The 19428-nt window shown below is 48.9% G+C and overlaps 4 protein-coding genes across 4 annotated transcripts; 2 read left to right on the forward strand and 2 right to left on the reverse strand.

The window, feature by feature from the left end:
• Window positions 1–30: 30 nt before the first annotated feature.
• Window positions 31–1148, reverse strand: M430DRAFT_63303 (hypothetical protein). Its single transcript, XM_024869046.1, has 3 exons — window positions 861–1148; window positions 300–795; window positions 31–166 (listed from the first exon to the last, which is right to left on the reverse strand). The coding sequence occupies exons 1-3, from the start codon at window positions 1005–1007 to the stop codon at window positions 72–74; spliced, it is 738 nt and encodes a 245-aa protein (XP_024725655.1). The 5' UTR covers window positions 1008–1148; the 3' UTR covers window positions 31–71.
• Window positions 1149–3745: 2597 nt separating this feature from the next.
• Window positions 3746–5930, forward strand: M430DRAFT_163335 (hypothetical protein). The gene is made up of 3 exons (XM_024863446.1): window positions 3746–4055; window positions 4140–4349; window positions 4404–5930. Exons 2-3 carry the CDS (start codon window positions 4165–4167, stop codon window positions 5605–5607), a joined length of 1389 nt encoding a protein of 462 aa, XP_024725656.1. The 5' UTR covers window positions 3746–4055; window positions 4140–4164; the 3' UTR covers window positions 5608–5930.
• Window positions 5931–6252: 322 nt separating this feature from the next.
• Window positions 6253–9370, reverse strand: M430DRAFT_38816 (hypothetical protein; the record flags this gene model as incomplete). The annotated part of the gene is made up of 7 exons (XM_024867278.1): window positions 6253–6564; window positions 6626–6850; window positions 6902–7102; window positions 7155–7195; window positions 7242–8114; window positions 8234–8361; window positions 8412–9370. 7 exons carry the CDS (start codon window positions 9368–9370, stop codon window positions 6253–6255), a joined length of 2739 nt encoding a protein of 912 aa, XP_024725657.1.
• Window positions 9371–12584: 3214 nt separating this feature from the next.
• M430DRAFT_63305 (hypothetical protein) lies at window positions 12585–16990 on the forward strand (the record flags this gene model as incomplete). The annotated part of the gene is made up of 9 exons (XM_024869047.1): window positions 12585–12784; window positions 12871–13106; window positions 13167–13295; window positions 13358–13603; window positions 13704–13967; window positions 14021–14183; window positions 14249–14589; window positions 14642–14963; window positions 15474–16990. Exons 1-9 carry the CDS (start codon window positions 12742–12744, stop codon window positions 16988–16990), a joined length of 3261 nt encoding a protein of 1086 aa, XP_024725658.1. The 5' UTR covers window positions 12585–12741.
• Between the last annotated feature and the right edge of the window lie 2438 nt (window positions 16991–19428).

Genomic DNA, 19428 nt, shown 5'->3' on the forward strand with positions numbered 1-19428 from the left:
ATGTCAGCCCCAAGGATCCTTGATCAGTTGCTGGTTCGTGAATTCATAATATTTCATGGGGTATAAAAGATTTAAGACGCAGATCCATCTCCCATCTTCCCCTCTTCGCCCATCGGCTCTACCTCCAGCTTCAAAACCCTATCTTTCTTACTTCTTGGCTCGGGAGCTATCAGATGTTAGCATACTAGATCCCAGCTATTCCGAACCACTTCTCCAACCCCTCTATCCATATCCCGTGACTTTAAGGCCAGCCAGCCTATGAAGAAGGGATTTGTAAACGAAAGACAAAAAGAACTCACCTCTATCATTCTCCTGAACATAAAACCTCCTCAACAGCACAATAGCCTCCTCTCTCAACCAGCCCCCACTAACCTCATAATCATCCCTATGCCATCTTTCCCACTCCTCGCCCCCTTCCACTTCCACCCCCTCCACTCCATCCCCCGCCTTCCTCCCATTCCCAACATGAATACTCAGCACTCCGCCCGTACCCCCAAACTTCTCATTCGCGGCGCCAAAAAACACCTTTCTGATACCCACCTGTCTTAGGAGACTCGCACACATGATACACGGTTCCACCGTGACGTACAAATCGCACTCCCTCAGCGTCTCGGGCGCGTATCGCGGCTTCTTCCCGTCACGCGCACGCATGATCTCGTCCAGCGCCAGGAACTCCGCGTGTCGAGTCCCGTTGCGCGTCCGGTTCGTGGCGTTCATGCCGCGCCCGATGATGCGCCCGCGGTGCACGAAAACGCAGCCAACGGGCGTCTCGGACGTTTGCAGTGCGAGATCTGCCTATAAGGGGGGGAGGTTGTGTTAGTAGATGGGGAAAAAAAGGGGGGGGAGAGGGAGGAGGGTACCATGGAGAGTGCTTCGCGCATGAATTGCACGTGCGTCGATATCTCGCTGGGAGTCATGCATTGCGATGCGGATTTGGGGATGGAGACGGGAGGTGGGGTGGAGGGGGGTGGTGGTGATTTGCTGGTGAGGGGGGAGTCATCACCCATTGGGAGAGGGGGGTTTTTCTTTCTTTTCTTTTCTTTTCCTTTTTTTTCTTCTTATATACCCTCTTCCCCCAAAGAAAGTGGATGTTTACTTGTAGGATTTGACGGGAATGGTAAATATAGCTTCCGGTTGATGGTCGGGGTTTGATGATCTTTTAAATGTTGTCATGTGCTTGTCCATAGATCTCGGCGAGGTGGTCGAGGTTATATCACGTGACATGTAAAATTTCTTCACCCGTTGAAGGGGAGCCTTCAAGATGAGCGTCGGATTGTTTTTATTTTGGGATAGAAAAGTGGGATATTTTGAATAAACTTATAATTAAAGATATGGCATACATGTATTGTGCTAAACAGGGAGCGGCGTTCAGGGGGCGAATTCGCTTGTTCGTTTTTGAAGGGGTAGGATGCTCGAACACAGGAATAACACCTTGCTCTAGATCTATCTATCTACCTGGAATTTGGAAACCTGCTTTATGGTATGATATAATTCAGAGATCTACCCTTGTCTTCGTGCTAAGTGACTTGAAAGAGACCTGTCTTTTCATCCTAAGCCGTTTGCTTGGTTGGTTTCAGGGATTATCAATTTGCGGTTACTCCTGTATTCCTTTTGGACTTTTGAGGAGAGATGGATTCAATCGTAATACATAGAACCCCCAAGTCCCTTCTTTTTTGTCTATTCATCATGCAAATCTAGTTACAGCGTATACCTTATATGTTGCTTATCAAGTTCATCTTCCCCTTACCTCCCTCCCTTTCCTAAGCGAACAGCCCCCCTCTTTCTCTCCCTCCTTTCTCCTTAAATCTCCTCGACGGCCTCTACCTTATATACCCTACAATCAGCCCTCAAAAAACCGATTCCTATTCCACGTCATAGTAACCTATGATTTCTATATCACGCCTTACACCACCTACCTAAGGTACCTTCTCACCAAACCGTCTTTCCCCGCCCCTCTCTTCGCGACATCTCAAATCCCTACCTCGAGAAGTCTTCCTATATTTCCCACATCTCCCTCCCAAGGTCAGAACCAAGAATCTTCAGAGTTTTTAAATCAAGAGGAGTATACATATTATATCATACCCGCCCTATTTCCTGGCCAGGAATACACAGCTATCAAGCTGAGAGACGCACGTGAGCCAACACATATAAGCCCAGCCCAACTTTCGCTGTTACCTTATGCCAGCCCAGCCATAGATCTCTAGTGACTGTAGATATAGAAGAGAGACTCTTACCTAAGGTCATCCACGCTCCTCCTCCTCCTTCACTTTGTCTCTTTACCTAGATTATGAGTACCTACCTTAGCAGTGAGAAGTCACGTGATATACAGATGCAGCGGATACTCTGAGTTCTCCAATGTCAGGTTCCTTACATACCTAGGGATATGAAGCGAAGTTTATATATATATCTTTGAATTTTCTCTTTTGGGGATTGGGATTTGGGGTTTATTGTGGGAGGGTGATGAGAAAAGAAGGGTTTCTACCTAAAGGAAGTTTTCCCTGACAGCACGCACGCATCCTCACCTTTATTAACCCGGAGAGCGGTTTAATGTATCGAGGGACTGACTGTATCTGTATGCGCATCTCTCTCCAATAATTCCATACATACATAATTCCGAAGAATGGACCCCCAAGTTTCCAACTCCCTCCCCAAAAATACTACAAACCCTACGTACAACGCTCGTGCTCACGTACTGTATTATTTATTGCATAGCGACGCCACGATAATAGGGGGCGGGTTTGTGGCACGGAGTGGGCCAGACGATGCAATTGTTCTGTAACTTAACTACTGGTCCCCACATAAGTATCGAGATGGGATGAAAGTTGATGATGATGATGCGGGTTGGTGGGCTTTTTGCGCCATTTGATGAGTTGATGGAGTATTGAGTGCGGTTTATGTATGGAGGATTGGTTGCTTCCTCCAACCGGAGATAGGACGTGTATGTAGTATGTATTTATCTTATTACTTATTTCAATCTGTAATATAATGTAATAATACGACAATGTGTTGTCGGAGAAGAAGAGGAGACTAAGGTATGAATCGTCTCCCCGTGCCCCTATTCCCCTATTCCCCTCTACGCTGCGTGTCAGGGGCGAGGAGAGAGAGAGCGAGAGTCCATCTTTAGAACGGGATTCTTGACTCTGGATGTGTGGCGTGGGCGCGCGCTGGTTGGACCGTGGCGAGGTGCGGCGCTGCGAGAGCTGAAACAGGGCTGAGTCGAGTGAAGGGATGGATTATTTATGAATTTATGAATTTGCTTTTATGAAGAGAGTCGTGAACTGACACAGGGGGCGCACCCTGACAGCTCGAGCCCCTGATCGTCAGGCCTCGTACAGTCAGTGCGGTCAGTGTCTTGGTCGTGGTGAAACCAAGTCATGGACGGGAAGCATTTACTCGGAAAGCTGGTACCCTTACGTTACGTTGAGTATTTTGATATGCTTGAAATGCGAAGATGACGGTGAAAGTGACGGTGACTGTCAGACGGTCAGATAGATCATCGAGAGTGCGAGGCAGTGAGATGGGACAGTCGATACGGGAATCATCGTGATGACCTAAGAATAGCAGCATCTGAATTGCGCCTTCCGGGTCCGGCCAATTCAACCGTGCCACTAGCCCCGCGCTAGACGGCCAATCAGCGATCCACGGCGCCGCCAGAGCGAATCAGGTTAGGCCCCTGCTCATCGTGCCCCCGCTAGCCCCTTTGCGCCCGTCAGTGATAAAGGACAGATCTCCCTCTTCTTCCCCCCGACTTTCTTCCATCCATGAACATCCCATTCATCCATCCATCCTCCAATTCATCCTTTCCCATCCATCTCTTCTGAAGAGGCCAAGGTGTCCAAAGTCAAGTTGTCCACTTGCCTGTTGCCGTCCCAACCCCCATCCCACCACGCACAGTCCCATGATTGGGCAACCCCTCTTTGATCTATCTGGCCTCTTCATCGTCATGTGTCACTCCTGAGCCTACTACAACTACCAAGGGCATCATCGAACTTCCTCCTGAGCAAGACAACCCCCCCCCATCGACGTCAATCCCACATCCCAAATCCTTCCACCATGTCGACCCCACGCATCAAGTTCGAGGATTCGCCCGCCGACAGCCTCGCAGACAGCTTTGTCTCGACGCCCGGCACCCACTACCCACCCCTCTTCCCTCCTCACGAGTCCATGCCGCTCAGCGAATGCATGACCCCGCGCTCCTTTGACGATGACAGCATGTTCGGCGGCTCCATTGCCGGCAGCAGCTTGGCTGGCACGCCTGCGCCTGCGCCTGCCCCTGAGAAGAAACCCGTGAAGAAGAGGAAGTCCTGGGGCCAGCAACTGCCCGAACCCAAGACCAACCTGCCTCCGAGGTACATACCTGATCGCCCCTTCCACATCAACACGTCCGCTAACCCGCAGTCAAGGAAGCGAGCAAAGACCGAAGATGAGAAGGAGCAGCGACGAGTAGAGCGGGTCCTCCGCAACCGTCGAGCCGCTCAATCATCGCGGGAGCGCAAACGACAGGAGGTGGAAGCGCTCGAGGCCGAGAAGAAAGCCATCGAGCGGAGAAATCAGGAGCTCGAGATGCGCCTGGCCAACATGGAGGCAAAGAACCTCATGCTCCAGCGCGAGCTCGAGCAGTTCACGGGTGGCTCAATGGGCGCCTTCCGTAGCAGCTCAGTCGCCGCATCTCCCCACCAATCACCCCGCCCAGTTACATTCTCACAAGATCTCTTCGGTTCGCAAGACGCGACCGAGAGATCGCCGATGAGCACCCAAGTGTCACCTCTCGACACCCAACCAACCCGCACCGTCAACCCTGCATCACTATCACCCGAGATGCGTCCCGTGGCCGAATCCTCCAACGCCAGCTCTTCCGATATGACACAACATCCTGCCGCGATGTTGTGCGACCTGCAGTGTCAGTCGGGAGAGCAACGGCCCTGGATGGGTTCAACACCAGCCACAGCCTCGACCATCTCTCATCTCTTAGCAATGACCCTGTTCATCAGTACAACCTCGAGGGCTATTTTGACGCTCCTGACCCCTCTGAGTCAGATCGTTACCTCCTTGAGAACGGGATCCTCGCTGAACCCAACGTCTTCGATCTTAACTATGATCATCTGGCTTTCGACAACGACGGCGCCCTTGACGACTTCAACATCAACGAGTACCTCCACCACGACGAGAACAACCAGCCCGCGCCCGAAGTTCAGTCTTCGGATTCGGTTGCTGAATCGACTTCTAGCCTGCAGCCCCCATTTGGCGCGTCCACTTATGGATGCGACGATGGAAGCAATGCGGTTAGCGTCTGAGCAGCAGCTTACCCGCGACTGTCTGACCGGCGCAGGTGGGTGTGGTAGTCTTGATGGGGACCACTCACCGAGTTTGGAGTCGTTGACGACGTTACTTTGGGCCACCCATGTCTTCGAGAAGAATCGACAGCGGGTGCCCGAGCCGGACCTAGCCACGGAGGTCAAGCAGGCGTGCAGGGAGCTAGAGGAGCTGCTCAGACCGAGGGAGGTGATAGGCAGAGGGATTTCTTTTCAAATGTCAAGGGGCGGTGGTAAATTAGGCCAGAAGGCCATGGATGGTTGGCGTCCGGCGTTCAAACATGATCGCCATTGAACTTAGCGACCACAGGATGGGACTGACCTTGTATACCAAATGTAACTACTGCAATGTAAATTCTTAACTTCTATAACTTGGCTTGCATGTGATGAGGATGAGTAATATCTAAACAATCTTGCCTCTAATCACCCAGTGAAATCTATTTGGATTACTGTAACTCACGCTTTCATCTATTTCCTCTCATCGCAAGTGTTTTCGGCAAATTTTTCCATTGTTGAAAGCTATATAAATCCATGCTTGCTATGATGTATGTGCTCCGAGGGGTATCTCTTAACAGAAAAGCAACGAGGCAGAAAGAAGATCCATTGAATGTCCTAGCCCAGCAAAAAGAAAATTGATAGATCCGTTGAATGTCAGCCCCTTATCCTAGCCATTGAACCCCCGAACTCCAAAAAGGCGCAAAGAGCGAAATGCAGGAAAGGAAAGGTGAAATGTGAATGTGAGAGGGAGATGGAAGGGAAACATGGGTGCTAGAAGCATGTGCTATGTAGGTATGTCAGATGGATGGCATGTGAATGAACGAAAGAACAAACATGTCGTGAACATTGGACAAATCGTGCATAAAAAGGAAAAGAAGGAAACAAGAAAGGAAAAAATAAGCAAACACTCCTCCCGCACCTCAACATCCGCATCCTGACGATCCTATGCAGATCCCGCAATCGAAACATAATACTCCCCAAGGTCCCGAAGCAGCATCTCTAGCTGTGGCGTGTCTAGCTCACCGACCTGATGCTTGGCTTTGATTTCGTTGAGGGTATCTTGGAGACTGTTTTGTCCAGGGATAGAGGATAAGGGGATAGCGTGAAGACTGCCATTATAATTAAAGCGCTCCGAGCCGGGAGGGAAAGCACCTTTGTCGGCGGCGACGAGACGTTCGATGGGTGATAGGGTGTCAGGGACAATGTATCGGCAGGTGAGGGCGAAGCGAAGACCGCCGTAGGGGGTTACTTCGTGCTGGGAGGGTGTTAGACGTATGTGTGTAGAGAGAGGGGGGATGGATGGGATGGATAAGTACCTCATAGAGCTTCTGGATAGAGCGACCGTGCATGACGACGATGTCGCCGTGCTTGAGAGTGATGGTCAGGACAGCAGGCTTCTCCTTCTTGTCTTTGGTCTTTGGGTCTTCCTCAAACGCGGGTATGTGAGTTTTGTGCTTGGGGCGGAATTTCATGACTGCATTTGCGCCGAGGGAGAGGGTGGCGACGGTTGGTCCTAGAGTCTTTTCGCCATCGTCGTGATACTGGTTGAGTTAGCAGGGATGCTTGGGATCTGGGAGATGGGTGGGACGTACGCCTATCTTACTGCCATCAAAGTATCCGATGACTAAACACTCGTTGAAGTTTTGGAAACCCTCAGTGTGATGCACCGTATTCTTGTCATTGACGGCGTGCTGGCCAGCCCATATCATGCGCTTGGCTGCTTTGATCACGACGGGAGGTGCCTCGTTGAAACCCTTTGAATCTTGGGCGACGAGATATTTGTATGCAGCACCCTATGAAATTAGTTGAGCTGCCTGCAGATCTTAAAGGTAGGCTGGAACTTACGAGGTTTTGTGTGAAATGGTTAGTCAATACCTCTTGAGTTGCTAGAAGGCATTAGCATTGTCAATGGGATTGGACGGAGTAACTTACTGCCTTTATGCACTGCTGCTCCGCGTCTCAAATCCAAGTCGCTCCCCTGGATTTCCTGGAAGAGATCGTTTGGACCATCTCTCTGTTGATTGATGAGACCGTTTGCCTTGAAATGACGGATGGAACCCGCAATCCCTCCATTCTCGTTGGGCAAGTCAAAGGTCTGGAGATCATAGGAGCCCACAATTGACTGGTGGCATATGATACCTCCATGAACCTTCCGATTTTCATCTTCGGGTTGATCATCATGGTCCATGTCATTGGCAATTACTGTGCTGATGGGAACCGGTAGCTGCTGAACACGATATGTGTAGTCGCAGTCGGTATTCTCACATGACCACTGTCCCCACTGGATACGTCTGATGCAGCACCCACACGTTTGGCACACCATGCCACGCTTGCACAGCTTTTCATATCCCAAAGCGCCAATACGGTTCAACTCATCATCTGTCAGAGGAGGCGGGGCCAGCGGACCGGGATCATTGCCAAGGAATATGGTTCTCTCCTTGAGGAATGCCGGATGGTAGTCGAGGGTGTTGTCATCATATTCAACCCCGAAGTTGAAGAATTGACCGCATGATACGTTCAAACATGCTGGGCCAACATTGTACATTACCTTGCTCTCCACATTGCACTCTCCACAGAGATGCTTGTCGGTTGTCATACGCTCTTCAAGGTTTTGAGGGCTTGAGTTCTGAGCCGCCCACCAAGATCTATTAGAAAGGTTGATCTTTTCCATACGGACCTTCCAGATTATGACTCGGACATCGTTATGGCCAAGAACCTTTTCCTGCCAGACATCTGTAACGTGAAACCAGTCCAGAACGTTGTAATAGTGCGGAAGCTTTGATGGACTGATTTTGTTTCCTTGGCCTGTAATTACATGTTAGCTACTGGTGTCAATAATTAGGAAGAGGAGATGGCAGCATAGAGGGGTCCAAGGACAGCAAGTGAAGGGATGCTGTTGTTGAAAGTAGGCCAAAGATGCTTACCTGCAATAATGGCCACAGGTGACTTGAGTTCCATGGCTCTCAGGAAGGCATTCGCAATTGAGCTGAATATCTGATCCTTCTTATAGACCATTCTACCAGTCTTCTCATCCAGCAATCTTCCACCGCCACTACAGACGTTAGTATGATCCTTAGAGTTGCAGAATTCGAATGTACTTACACGCTAGTGATTACGATTTCCTCGTCAAATTTGTCGCGGACGCTGACTTCCTTGTCAATCAAGATTGAACGGGCAATATTGTCATGCGTGTATGCTCCAGATTGGTAGGCATTGTAGTAAGGGAGCGTTTCACACAATTGCTGACGTTTGAAAGCCCAAACTATAGGCTGGCCAATAGGCTCTGGCTTGCCATCCTGGACATTCTCATGGTAAAGCGGGGCTTTAGATTTCTTTGCAATCTTCGAAGTCATTTTTGCCATAGCCTTTCGCTTCTGGGTTGGCTTATGATCAGATGTGCCTTGAACACCTTCCATAAGATCCGGGCTCGACTGTTTATCATCAAAGAGGAAGTCATCATCATCGTCGGTCTCTCTCTTTCTCACTCGCAGTTTCTGTGGCTGCTCCTGCTCTGAACCAGGAATTCCATCATCACTGATGTTGATCTGATGTGCGACTGAAGTTCTCTGAAGCTCTCTTGAAGCTGAGCGGGTTACTCGCACCGCCTTTTTTGGGCTAGTGTTCATATTTGTTGTAACAAGTGATTCGCGGTCCCAGGTACCATCAGAATTCTGACCACCTTGTTTCTGGACAAGGAACCAGTCTTCCTCTGTAACAACCATGGATGTGTTGGTATTGTCATAAGAAGAGGTTGGGGTAGAGAACGAGGAGCTTGCAGTCCCGGTTGGTGACTGACTGTGCATCAAATCCTCCTGTGAAGAGGGAGCTTCTGGGGAGGAACCAGTCGGTGATGGAGAGAGAAGTAATGAGGATAGGGCATCAGAGACTGTTGTCTCAGTCAATGACATCAGCTCAGGGGAGAGGGCCGCTGGTGAATCACTGATGCGCGCCTTCTTAGAAGCACGGGTTTCTCTTGTTGTAGAGGGGGCTACTACATTCTGACCCATGTTAGCATTCAGCTGATGGGACAGCTGCAATGCTGCCTCATAATCTTGATCCATTATGTGATTTTTGAACAACAATAAAAATTATTGTTAGACTTCAAGATAAAGAGGATGAGTGTCAACAGAGAAGGGTCTTTGACTATGTCGGTCGGTCTGGATGTAGTGGGTGACGTCAGAAACGAGGATAAGCTGCGAATAGAAGATATCTATGCGCCTCAAGAGAAGATATGCAGGAGTGCGGATGTAGATAGTTGTGAGATGTCGAGGTCGGAAGTGTTTATGTATTAAGAGTGATGGTTAGGCCTCCTGAGACACCTTGGCAGTCTGGTTGTTTGGTGATTCAGAGTAAGACCAGCAGAAACCGAATGATTCACAGTATTGCTGGAGATATCTGTTAGTCTGGGTTCAAACTGCCTTTGATGTAGCTGATACGCACCTGAGAGAGACAGCTCAGAAAGGTCGACTGTCACAGAAACTACTGATCTTGAGAACACCTCATAGGTGTTGGAAAGTGTGGTTGGATTACAGCGATTAGGCTCGCGTTGATATTTGTCGCGTGAATATTTGTCGCGTGAATATCTGTCGCGTGAATGTCTGTCGCGCGAATATTTGTTGCGTGAATATTTGCTGCCTGGATATTTGCTGGGTTTGTTTCAGTGGATGGTAAATCCGAGTAGTTTGGTACTGAAGGAGACAGAACAAGTTGCCCTAGAGCTGATTACGAGGATACTAGGTAATAAGGACCAGGATATACCCAGTCTGTCGCAATGATTTCTGGCGAGAAGAACTTCCGACAGAGAGCTCTCTGGTGGAAAAGACAATTGATAGAGAGAGTTTCTGGCTAGAATGATAGCCTTCTCTTCTCCAGGTTCTAAGAAGGAGCAGATCAGTCACAAGTTGCCTCAAGAGTTTGGTGCAAGGATACTAACGAGACAGCCTGGTACAACCAGTTCTGGCGGGGAACCTTCTGATGGATTGACCCTCTGGAGGGAACTTCTGGTGGAGAGATTCCTCTGGAGTCTTGATTCGCCTGCTGCTACAGAAGCAGTGCAGACCAGACAGGCTGGGCTTGATAGTAAGGAGACCGGCGAGGAGAGGATTGGAATACGCGTCTCTCAGCAGAAAAATTTCCCTTCAAGCCAACGGCTGCTACCCGGGAGGGACAACAGAACCGCGACCGTGGCTGAAGTTTGAAGGCTTGCGCGATAGGGAAAGTTGCTGGTTCCTGATTGCAGGCAGACCAATCGTGGTTTTTCTTGAGACAGGAGGGTATGAGACCGTGTTGGACACGGGAAGATTGGGGGTGACGTCGATAGTGAAGGAGATGATAGAAGTGATGGAGGTGATGGAGGTGATGGAGGTGATGATAGAGGTGATGGAGGTGAGGGATTGATAGAATTTCGTGATAGGAAGTTTGTGCGCGACAGCCGCGATAGCCGAAGAGAGGCGAGGCCAAGTTGAGTCAAGAAGTAAACATACCTTACCGATCACATACCTTAGAGAGGGCAGGCACGATCAGTTCCTTCCTTATAGGAAGGCATGATACCGCTGGCCAGTGTTAATATGGCCCGTGCACGCTAACACAGTGACTGGAGAGCCTCCAATGCCCACACCCCAACGACCGACAACCAAGGCATCACAGCCATTCAACCAGAAGGGCTATAGAGATCTGACTTGAGATGACTGTCTTGAAAGGAGATGTTTGGCGATAAAAATGACTGTCTGAAATCTCGTCTTGACTTGCAGAACAAGTGACTTGGTAAGTACCGGTTTCCTCACAAATGGAATAAGCACCTAACAGAAAACCTCAAAAATTAGCAACGTATAATATATATACACACGAGATCCTACACTGGATCACTGGCAGCACTTGAAGCTCATAATTCCCGCATTAAGGTGGTAGGACGCGTTTAGGGCTTGCCATAGATGCTGGCTCGCGCAGAGGTGAAATTTGGGTCTGCAGGCAAGGTTACGTCCTTGTACCATAACCAGTGGTACAACACCGAGGTTTTGCAACTGGGCCATTCAACCTCGGCATGGACCTATCTAAACGCTCATCTGGAGCAGCTTGCTCGTTCTCCAAGATGGAGCCACGCGTATTTGGAATCCTTGCGACCCAAGTACTGAAGCCTAGAGCACTGAGGCAGTTAAAGGGCATGATCTTGAATCTCCGCTTGGGGATGTGAGTGGTGCCATTCGCTCTTCTGTCTGAAGCCCATGCTGACTTCACTTGTAGTCTTGCAATGGCAAAGCCTCAAAGGCGACATGATTCTCTTCCGCCTGGTGTTTCTCCCTTCTCCCAGTCGATGCCTCTCATCTGACACCTGTTGTTCCTGACCCCCATGGCTTCCAGCAACAGCCCGAAGCTTCTCTGCTACTGTTGCTTGAGGTTGAAGTCGAGCCGTTGGTCGTTCAATTATAACTAACCGAGCGCTAATATGTGGGGCCGTCCAACCCCTGCAGCTTGACATTGAAGTTGTCTGAGGCTGAGCATCTTTCATGATGAACACGACACGATTTGGTCCCTTCGTCGGATTGCAAGGTCGGTCATCAACGAAGCCATGTTTCATTGAAATAAGACCCGTTCTTTGATGGTCCAGCTGATAAGAAATGTCTCGACTAAGACATCAGAGAGATCCTTGATGAAATGAACACTCTGTGAGGTACTTTGTGAGATAGAGTGAATATCTCAGAGCTCAAAGCTCAAAGCTCTATGTGAATATGGAAATATTTCTCTTCGAGACAGACTACACCTATAGGTAACAATGCTACCACTATGCTGTTCAAAGTAGACTCTGGCAAGGGTGGCGAGAGTCACAACCCTGGGGACCTGTTGTCCGTGACATCTTGATGAAGCACTGGTCAAGACTTAGGTATAAACGAAGATGTAAAATCATTTCAAGCTCGATATGAGGGGTCGGAAGTCAAAACCGGCATTCAAGGGTGGTTCGAGAAGGATCACGTGACCAATATCGTTCAACGTTCTGAAAGTTCTAAATTTGGAAAGATATAATTCCTAAGGTACCTATCTGAGATATGTAAGGAGATTAAACATTTCAACTAACGCACAAGTAAGGAGCTGTCGACTTTACAAAGTCGAAGTTTGGCTTTCCATATACCCCTTGGCAACCAACCTCGGCCCCTTAGGTACAGTATCGGTTATTCGCATTGGACCCCGCAATTCCCCAGATGCGGAGACGGGGCTAGCGTCATGGCCAATCCATAAGCACGAGGCCCCATTTCTCCTACCACTTTCCATCCTCTTCCTTATAGCATTTCAATTGTCGGTCTCTTGGTGTTTGGTTTCCATTTTTCAGCTCGTCCAGGACTATCTTTATCTCCGTAGTAGTGATACACGTGCCTAAGAGCAGCATAGTTGGCCTCCCTTGACTCGCTGTCGGATATATCGGGATATACTATCCTTCACAATGGTTTTCACCCCTCCGGCATGGGTGCCAAAGCTTCCTTTCGGTAACTGGACCCAGATGTCTTTAAGAACCAGAATTGTGGTGTATAAACAAAATGGAAATAAGTGCTGACGTGTGTTCTGTATCCAGATCCTCCTGACACTGTTCCTATCAGTCAATTCATGCTAGACGATGCCTACGGAAGATGCCCTCAGAAAGAATCAAAAAATCCATTTACATGCGGTATCTCTGGCAGGACGTATACTGGGCTGGAGATGGTGGAGAGAGTCGATCATCTGGCACGAGCTCTGTCGAAAGAGTTTGGATGGCATCCAAATAAAGGCACGGAATGGGACAAAGTTATTGGGATATTTGCGCTGAACACGGTACGGCTGGTTTTGCTCTGAGGGCGGAATATCTAGGATTATGGGTTGACGCTTTCTCAGGTGGATTCCATGACATTGGCGTATGCCGTGCATCGGCTTTCTGGAATTGCCTCTCCAGCAAACGCGGCATATTCTGCTGCTGAGCTAGAATTCCAGCTTAAGGACTCTGGCGCAAAGGCTATTTTTACAGTACGTTATTTCAAAGCCTAGAGCATGGATGATATACGTTAACTGACACTGACGTATTATAGTGTATTCCACTTCTGGAAACAGCTTTGCAAGCAGCAAAAAATACCGGTATCCCCAGAGAGCGAATTTTCATCTTGGAGATGCCTAAAGAGTTCTCTGGGGATAAACCCGTTCCATTCAGGACGGTTGGACAGTTGATTGAGGCTGGTCAGAAGCTGCCGGAATTGGAAGCTTTGCAATGGAAGAAGGGACAAGGTGCAAGGCAAACTGCATACCTATGCTATTCAAGTGGAACATCAGGTTTACCGGTCAGTCTTATAAAACCTCCCCGGAATTGAGAAACCTTTGCCAATTTAGGGATGAGAAACTCGCTAGAACTAGAAAGAGCTAACTCAGTTGTGTCCCCAGAAAGGCGTCATGATTAGCCATCGCAATGTTATCTCAAATGTTATGCAAATCACGGCCTATGAGAAGCCTGTACGAGATCTGAGGCCTGCCGCTGAGAGGTCAGAGGTGGCTTTGGGCCTGTTACCACTAAGTCACATCTACGGCTTAGTAGTTATTGCCCAAGCCAGCACTTATCGGGGTGACGGAGTCATCATTCTACCAAAATTTGAGCTCCGATCCTATCTCAGAGCTATTGAAGTCAACAAAATCAGGGCGCTGTACCTGGTAAGACCTTCTTAATTCAAACATTTCATGAATCAGAAGTTGATTGGAAACAGGTTCCTCCGATTATTATCCAAATGACCAAGAACCAAGGAGTGTGCTCAAAATTTGATCTCTCTAGTGTGCGGTCAGTGTTTACCGGAGCAGCACCACTTGGGGCCGAGACTGCTCAGGATCTACAAAAGATCTATCCACATTGGAAAATTCGTCAAGGTTACGGTGAGCGATTCCGATGCTGCCTGGCGACTATGCTCTTCCGTAGCAGAAATCTGATGATACTCTAGGCTTGACGGAAACCTGTACGGTGGTAGTTTCTAGCTCAGAAGATGACATTTGGTTGGGATCCAGTGGATCTCTCCTCCCCGGTTACAGCGCAAAGATCATGTCCCTCGACGGCGTCGAAATCACAGGCTACGACCAACCAGGAGAACTGGTTGTCCAATCACCATCCGTCGTGTTAGGATACCTCAGAAACGATAAAGCCAACAAAGAAACGTTCCTAGATGACACTGATGGCAAGGGTAGATGGATGCGAACTGGTGATGAGGCCGTGTTTCGCAAGGCTCCTTCTGGGAACGAGCATCTGTTTATCGTTGATCGGATTAAGGAGCTAATTAAAGTCAAGGTATGGCTAGAATCACGTGGATATAGTTGCCACGAAGCTCACAATGTGACAGGGTCTCCAAGTCGCACCCGCCGAGCTCGAAGCTCATCTCCTCACTCACCCCGCAGTTGCAGACTGCGCTGTCATCCCGGTACCCGACGACGCGGCAGGTGAACTTCCAAAAGCCTACGTGGTAAAATCATCGTCTGTCGGTCTGGAAGAAAATGACCGCATGGTTGCAAGAGATATAGCCAAGTATGTCGAGAAACACAAGGCCCACCATAAATGGTTGAAAGGTGGCGTTGAATTTATAGATGTTATTCCTAAGAGTCCTAGTGGGAAGATTTTACGAAGACTTCTGAGAGATAAGGATAGGGAAGCTAGAAGGAAGACGAGTGCCAAGCTATAGACAGATCTTGGTTGCTCTTAGATGCGTGAGATCGATGTCTGGATAGTTGTAGTTAGAATCAACATCTTGTTTATATCCCAGTACTTTATACCTTAGTCCTTCAAGTGCAAGCAGCGGAAGAATGTGTTTCCAGATCGGACTATGATAGCGAAGTCAAAAGGAAGGGATGCTGTCTTAGGTAGGTATGCAACCCTTTTGGGTGATTGAAAAGGGGCTTAAAAGGGGCTCGGTTTGCGATGTTCTGTTTGCACTGTTTGCATCCACTTTGCTTTTGTCATCCAAAAAATAGGGTCGCGCGAAGCTAAAATAAAAGTTGCCCCGCGATGATTATCAAGCGCTTCGAACTCGAGAGAAAAAAGTGCCCGCACGTCGCGCTCTGGCTTCGATCACTCAAACTCCAGATCGGGCTCATCCTTACCCCTTCGATTCCCAGAATTTCTACTATATACGAGAATCGACAACACCATGTCGCCCCCATACGATAACGAATATGAAGATCCTCACGATGGGGAGGAAGAGGCAGCAATGCTAGATCCCAACGAAGCCGGCGAGGAGATCATAGACGATGGGGACGCAGCCATGGACTCCGGTTCTGATTACGAAGGCGAAGGCGGCGACGACGAGATCATGCAAGAAGTGCAACTGCAAAATGATTCCGCGGCCTACTTCGACCAACACAAAGACAGCATCTTCTGCATAGCCCAACACCCTCTCTACCCAAACATAGTAGCAACAGGTGGCAGCGAAGGTGAGGATGCTGGCGGAATCGGCTACATTTTCGATTCCACACCCGAAGATCGCCCCGTTCTGCCAGCTTCATATCAGAGTGCCCCGCAGGAGGGCGGGGAACGCAAAGGGCAGGTAGCACTTTTTACTCTGGATGGGCACACGGATTCGATCAGCGGACTCGCGTTCACGTTGCCGAAGGGTGAATTTCTGGTCTCAGGTGGCCTGGATGGCAAACTGCGCGCCTGGGCCTCGAACGGGCAGACGTGGAAATTCCTAGCTGAGGCGCAGGAAGTCGAGGAGATCAACTGGGTCATCGCATGTCCGAACTCCGCATACCCGAATACCTTCGCGCTGGGTGCGAATGACGGCTCGGTCTGGGTCTACACAATCGATGGGTCGTCCGCGGACGCGCCCTTGCAGATCGTGCAGTCGTATTTCCTACATACCGAGTCCTGCACCGCGGGAGCGTGGTCCGCGGACGGGAAGCTCCTGGCGACGGTGAGCGAGGACAGCAGTCTGTACGTCTATGATGTGTTCGGGGAGGCGGCCGCGGCGGGTCTTACACAGGGAGATGGCGGACAAACAGTGGTAGGACTCACATCTTTGGATCAGCGATTTGCGGTCGAGGGAGGACTGTTCAGCGTTGCGATTGCGCCTTCGGGTGCGTTCGTCGTGGTTGGTGGAGCGGGAGGTGCGATTAAAGTCGTTGGTCTACCGCGATTAAGCACAGAAGCTTCAGGCGCTGCGCCAGCGGGTAGAGCAGGGGCGGGAGCAGCTTCGAAGGCGAAAGGTGGCAAGCAAGCTGGGGGGAAGGCATCTGGGGGTGGAGCCTCTGCAGGACAGGCGGGGCAGATCCTGGCAGATCTTCAGGCACAGGGTGATGGTATCGAGACGCTTGCATTCGCTCCCCTGCCATTGACGCTCTTGGCGGCGGGCAGTGTGGATGGAAGTATTGCGCTCTACGACTCGGCGCACAGATTTGCGGTCCGGAGGCACATCAAGGAAGCACATGAAGATTTCAGCGTGGTCAAGGTTGAGTTCGTCAAGAACGCGAGGACCGGCGGCTGGCTCCTGACGAGCTGTGGCATGGATGGAGTCGTCAGGAGATGGGATACGCGGGGTGGGACATCGGCGGCCAACTCGGGATTCCTGAGGGAGTGGAAGGGCCACAGAGGGGATGGAGAAGGGGGTGGTGTGTTGGGATTTGTGCAGGGTGATGGCGAGAGGATCGTCACTGCTGGTGATGATGGCATTTCATTGGTTTTCGAAGCACCTCTTGCTTAGATGATGAGTTCTGTTCCTTCAAAGCAACTTGCATATTACCGGAGTTTGGTAGACAGAAGATGCCTTCGCAATGCAATACCCGTCAAGATCAGTCCATTGGCTGGCTTCATCTAAGTTGGTGACAGAGAACTATTTCTGTGGAAGAAGTTCTTCTATTCCATTTCAATCGAGTAGATATCTCGTGATCAGTTGGAAGGTTGCTACTAGGACTATTCTCTAGGCGCTGTTTGTTTGCTGCCCCCTGAGACCTCGAAGATGGAGTCTCAAGATGCACATTAAGCCCGCTACCAGTCCCAGTCGACATGCATTGTAAGTATTTGGTTCTTGAATACTGTTAGACCCAAGACCTGACGCTGCCTGTGGAAGCACGGGATTCATATTATGCACTTTGATGACAGATACTGTGTATTTCACATACCCTCATAGCATGATTGATTGCTTTCAGGTTGATGCACCAAATTTGACTTGAAATCGTGTTCAAAAGTAGTTCATGATATTGCTGCAGTTCTGTTTGTCATGAATCTATTTCTCTCGTCTTCTTCTTTTTCTGGATGAGCTGTTCAGAAGAGATGGTTGTTCTACTGTTACCTCCTGCTGGGAGCTATTCTAAAATGTTCGTTTCCTTACATTGTACATTCCTGACACTCGCGGATACAGAATAGCGTTATTTGCCATAAAGTCCCATGGAACATCCTAAACTTGATATGTTACTTGGCTGCTTGGTTTAAGAACAGTTCAAGGACATCTGGTCTTAATCAAAGGATATCAATTGGTTATCATTCTAATAGTTACACTGTATTCTACACCGTGAAGTCTACGGAAATCGTCAACTCGATATTTCTGGGGTTTTTAGTGATATCCTCCTTATTCAACAACATCCTTTCTTGATCAAGGCAGATTAATCAATCAATCAATCAATCAATCAATCAATCAATCAATCAATCAATCAATCAATCAATCAATCAATCAATCAATCAATCAATCAATCAATCAATCAATCAATCAATCAATCAATCAATCAATCAATCAATCAATCAATCAATCAATCATTCATTGAGCTGTCATTATAAATAAGCCTTATTCCACGCTCAATCCAAGCCTTATCCTCAGACTTCCCACAAAGGAGCATCCCCTCTCTCCGTACTCAGAAAACGCCAAACAAAGCCAAGCCTCGTTCTTCACCTTCGCTCGGGCTTCTCATATTGTTCAGCCGTACATACCTGGTAGTTAGTAGCCTTATGTATTCAATAAGGCAAACAAACATCCTGCCTTGTTGGTTCTCTCCCCCACACATTATCGCTTACTGAGACTCGACTCATCAGAGACATCTCACCTCCTCTTTTATAAAACGCCATTGCCCCAAGGTCACCCGGCCAAGCCAAGCCTTGTCGCCTATCCTATCGCCCTTACCTTACCCCAGGAAGTAAGTACCACGCGCGCGACACGAGGAGGAGGATTTTTCAGCCGCTGCTTACTTACAGTGGAAATGACGGTTCTTACCTACCTTGTCTTATTATTTGATTTGATAACGGCGAAATTGGGAAAAGAGTAAGCCGTTCGTGTTCAGCCCCATCTCCCCGGGGGGTTCTTATATACGATAGGTGACGATAAGAAGCTGTTACGAGATCTGGATTGATTGCCTTCTGAAGTTTCTTTACAGTCTCAGCCTCAGCCTCAGCGTCTAGGTAGGTAGGTAAGCAAGCCCTACAGACAGACACTCATACACTGAAACATATATTCAAAAAGCTCTACCTACCTAATGATGATTACCTTATCAAAACAAAACAACGCTCTCGCTAGAAGGCCTCTGCTTACCTACATTTCCACCGCAAATCACCTACCTTAGCTAAGGCTCAAGAGAAAAGGTACGACTGCATAATATATGTACCTATGTATGTATGCGTTTCAATCAACTGCACTGCATATGCATGCGTGCAAATTCGTGTGAATCGCTAATATTCTGAATTTCTGGAAGACAAATATCCTGCATCATGACCTCATTTCTCGGATGCCTTACTTCGCCTTGCATATCATGAATACATGAAGCTGCCTCACCCTGTCAACCACGTATACAACAACAGAGAGGTGTGTGTGTGTACAGCAAGCAAGCAAGTAGCCCCCCCACACTCAATCACTTATGGCGAAAATACCGCACTTGGCTTCAGAAGAAGAAAGGTCGTGGTCTTTTTTATGCGTGAGGTAAGGGCGGATCTTAATTCATTGGCCCATGATATAATCCCGGTGATTCAGCACACCCTCTCTCTCTCTCTCGCGACCAAATCTCCTGTCATCATCAGACACGGACATAAGGACCGACCCCCTTCTTCTTCTTCACCATCGGCCGTTCCCCGGTGCCATTTGTCTTCTCAACTGCAGTCTGTCTGCATGTGATGGTTTTTAAAAAAAAAAAAAAAAAAAAAAAAAAAAAAAAAAACCCG

Source organism: Amorphotheca resinae (genome assembly GCF_003019875.1).
Source record: "Amorphotheca resinae ATCC 22711 unplaced genomic scaffold M430scaffold_1, whole genome shotgun sequence".
In the NCBI taxonomy this organism is placed as follows: domain Eukaryota; kingdom Fungi; phylum Ascomycota; class Leotiomycetes; order Helotiales; family Amorphothecaceae; genus Amorphotheca; species Amorphotheca resinae.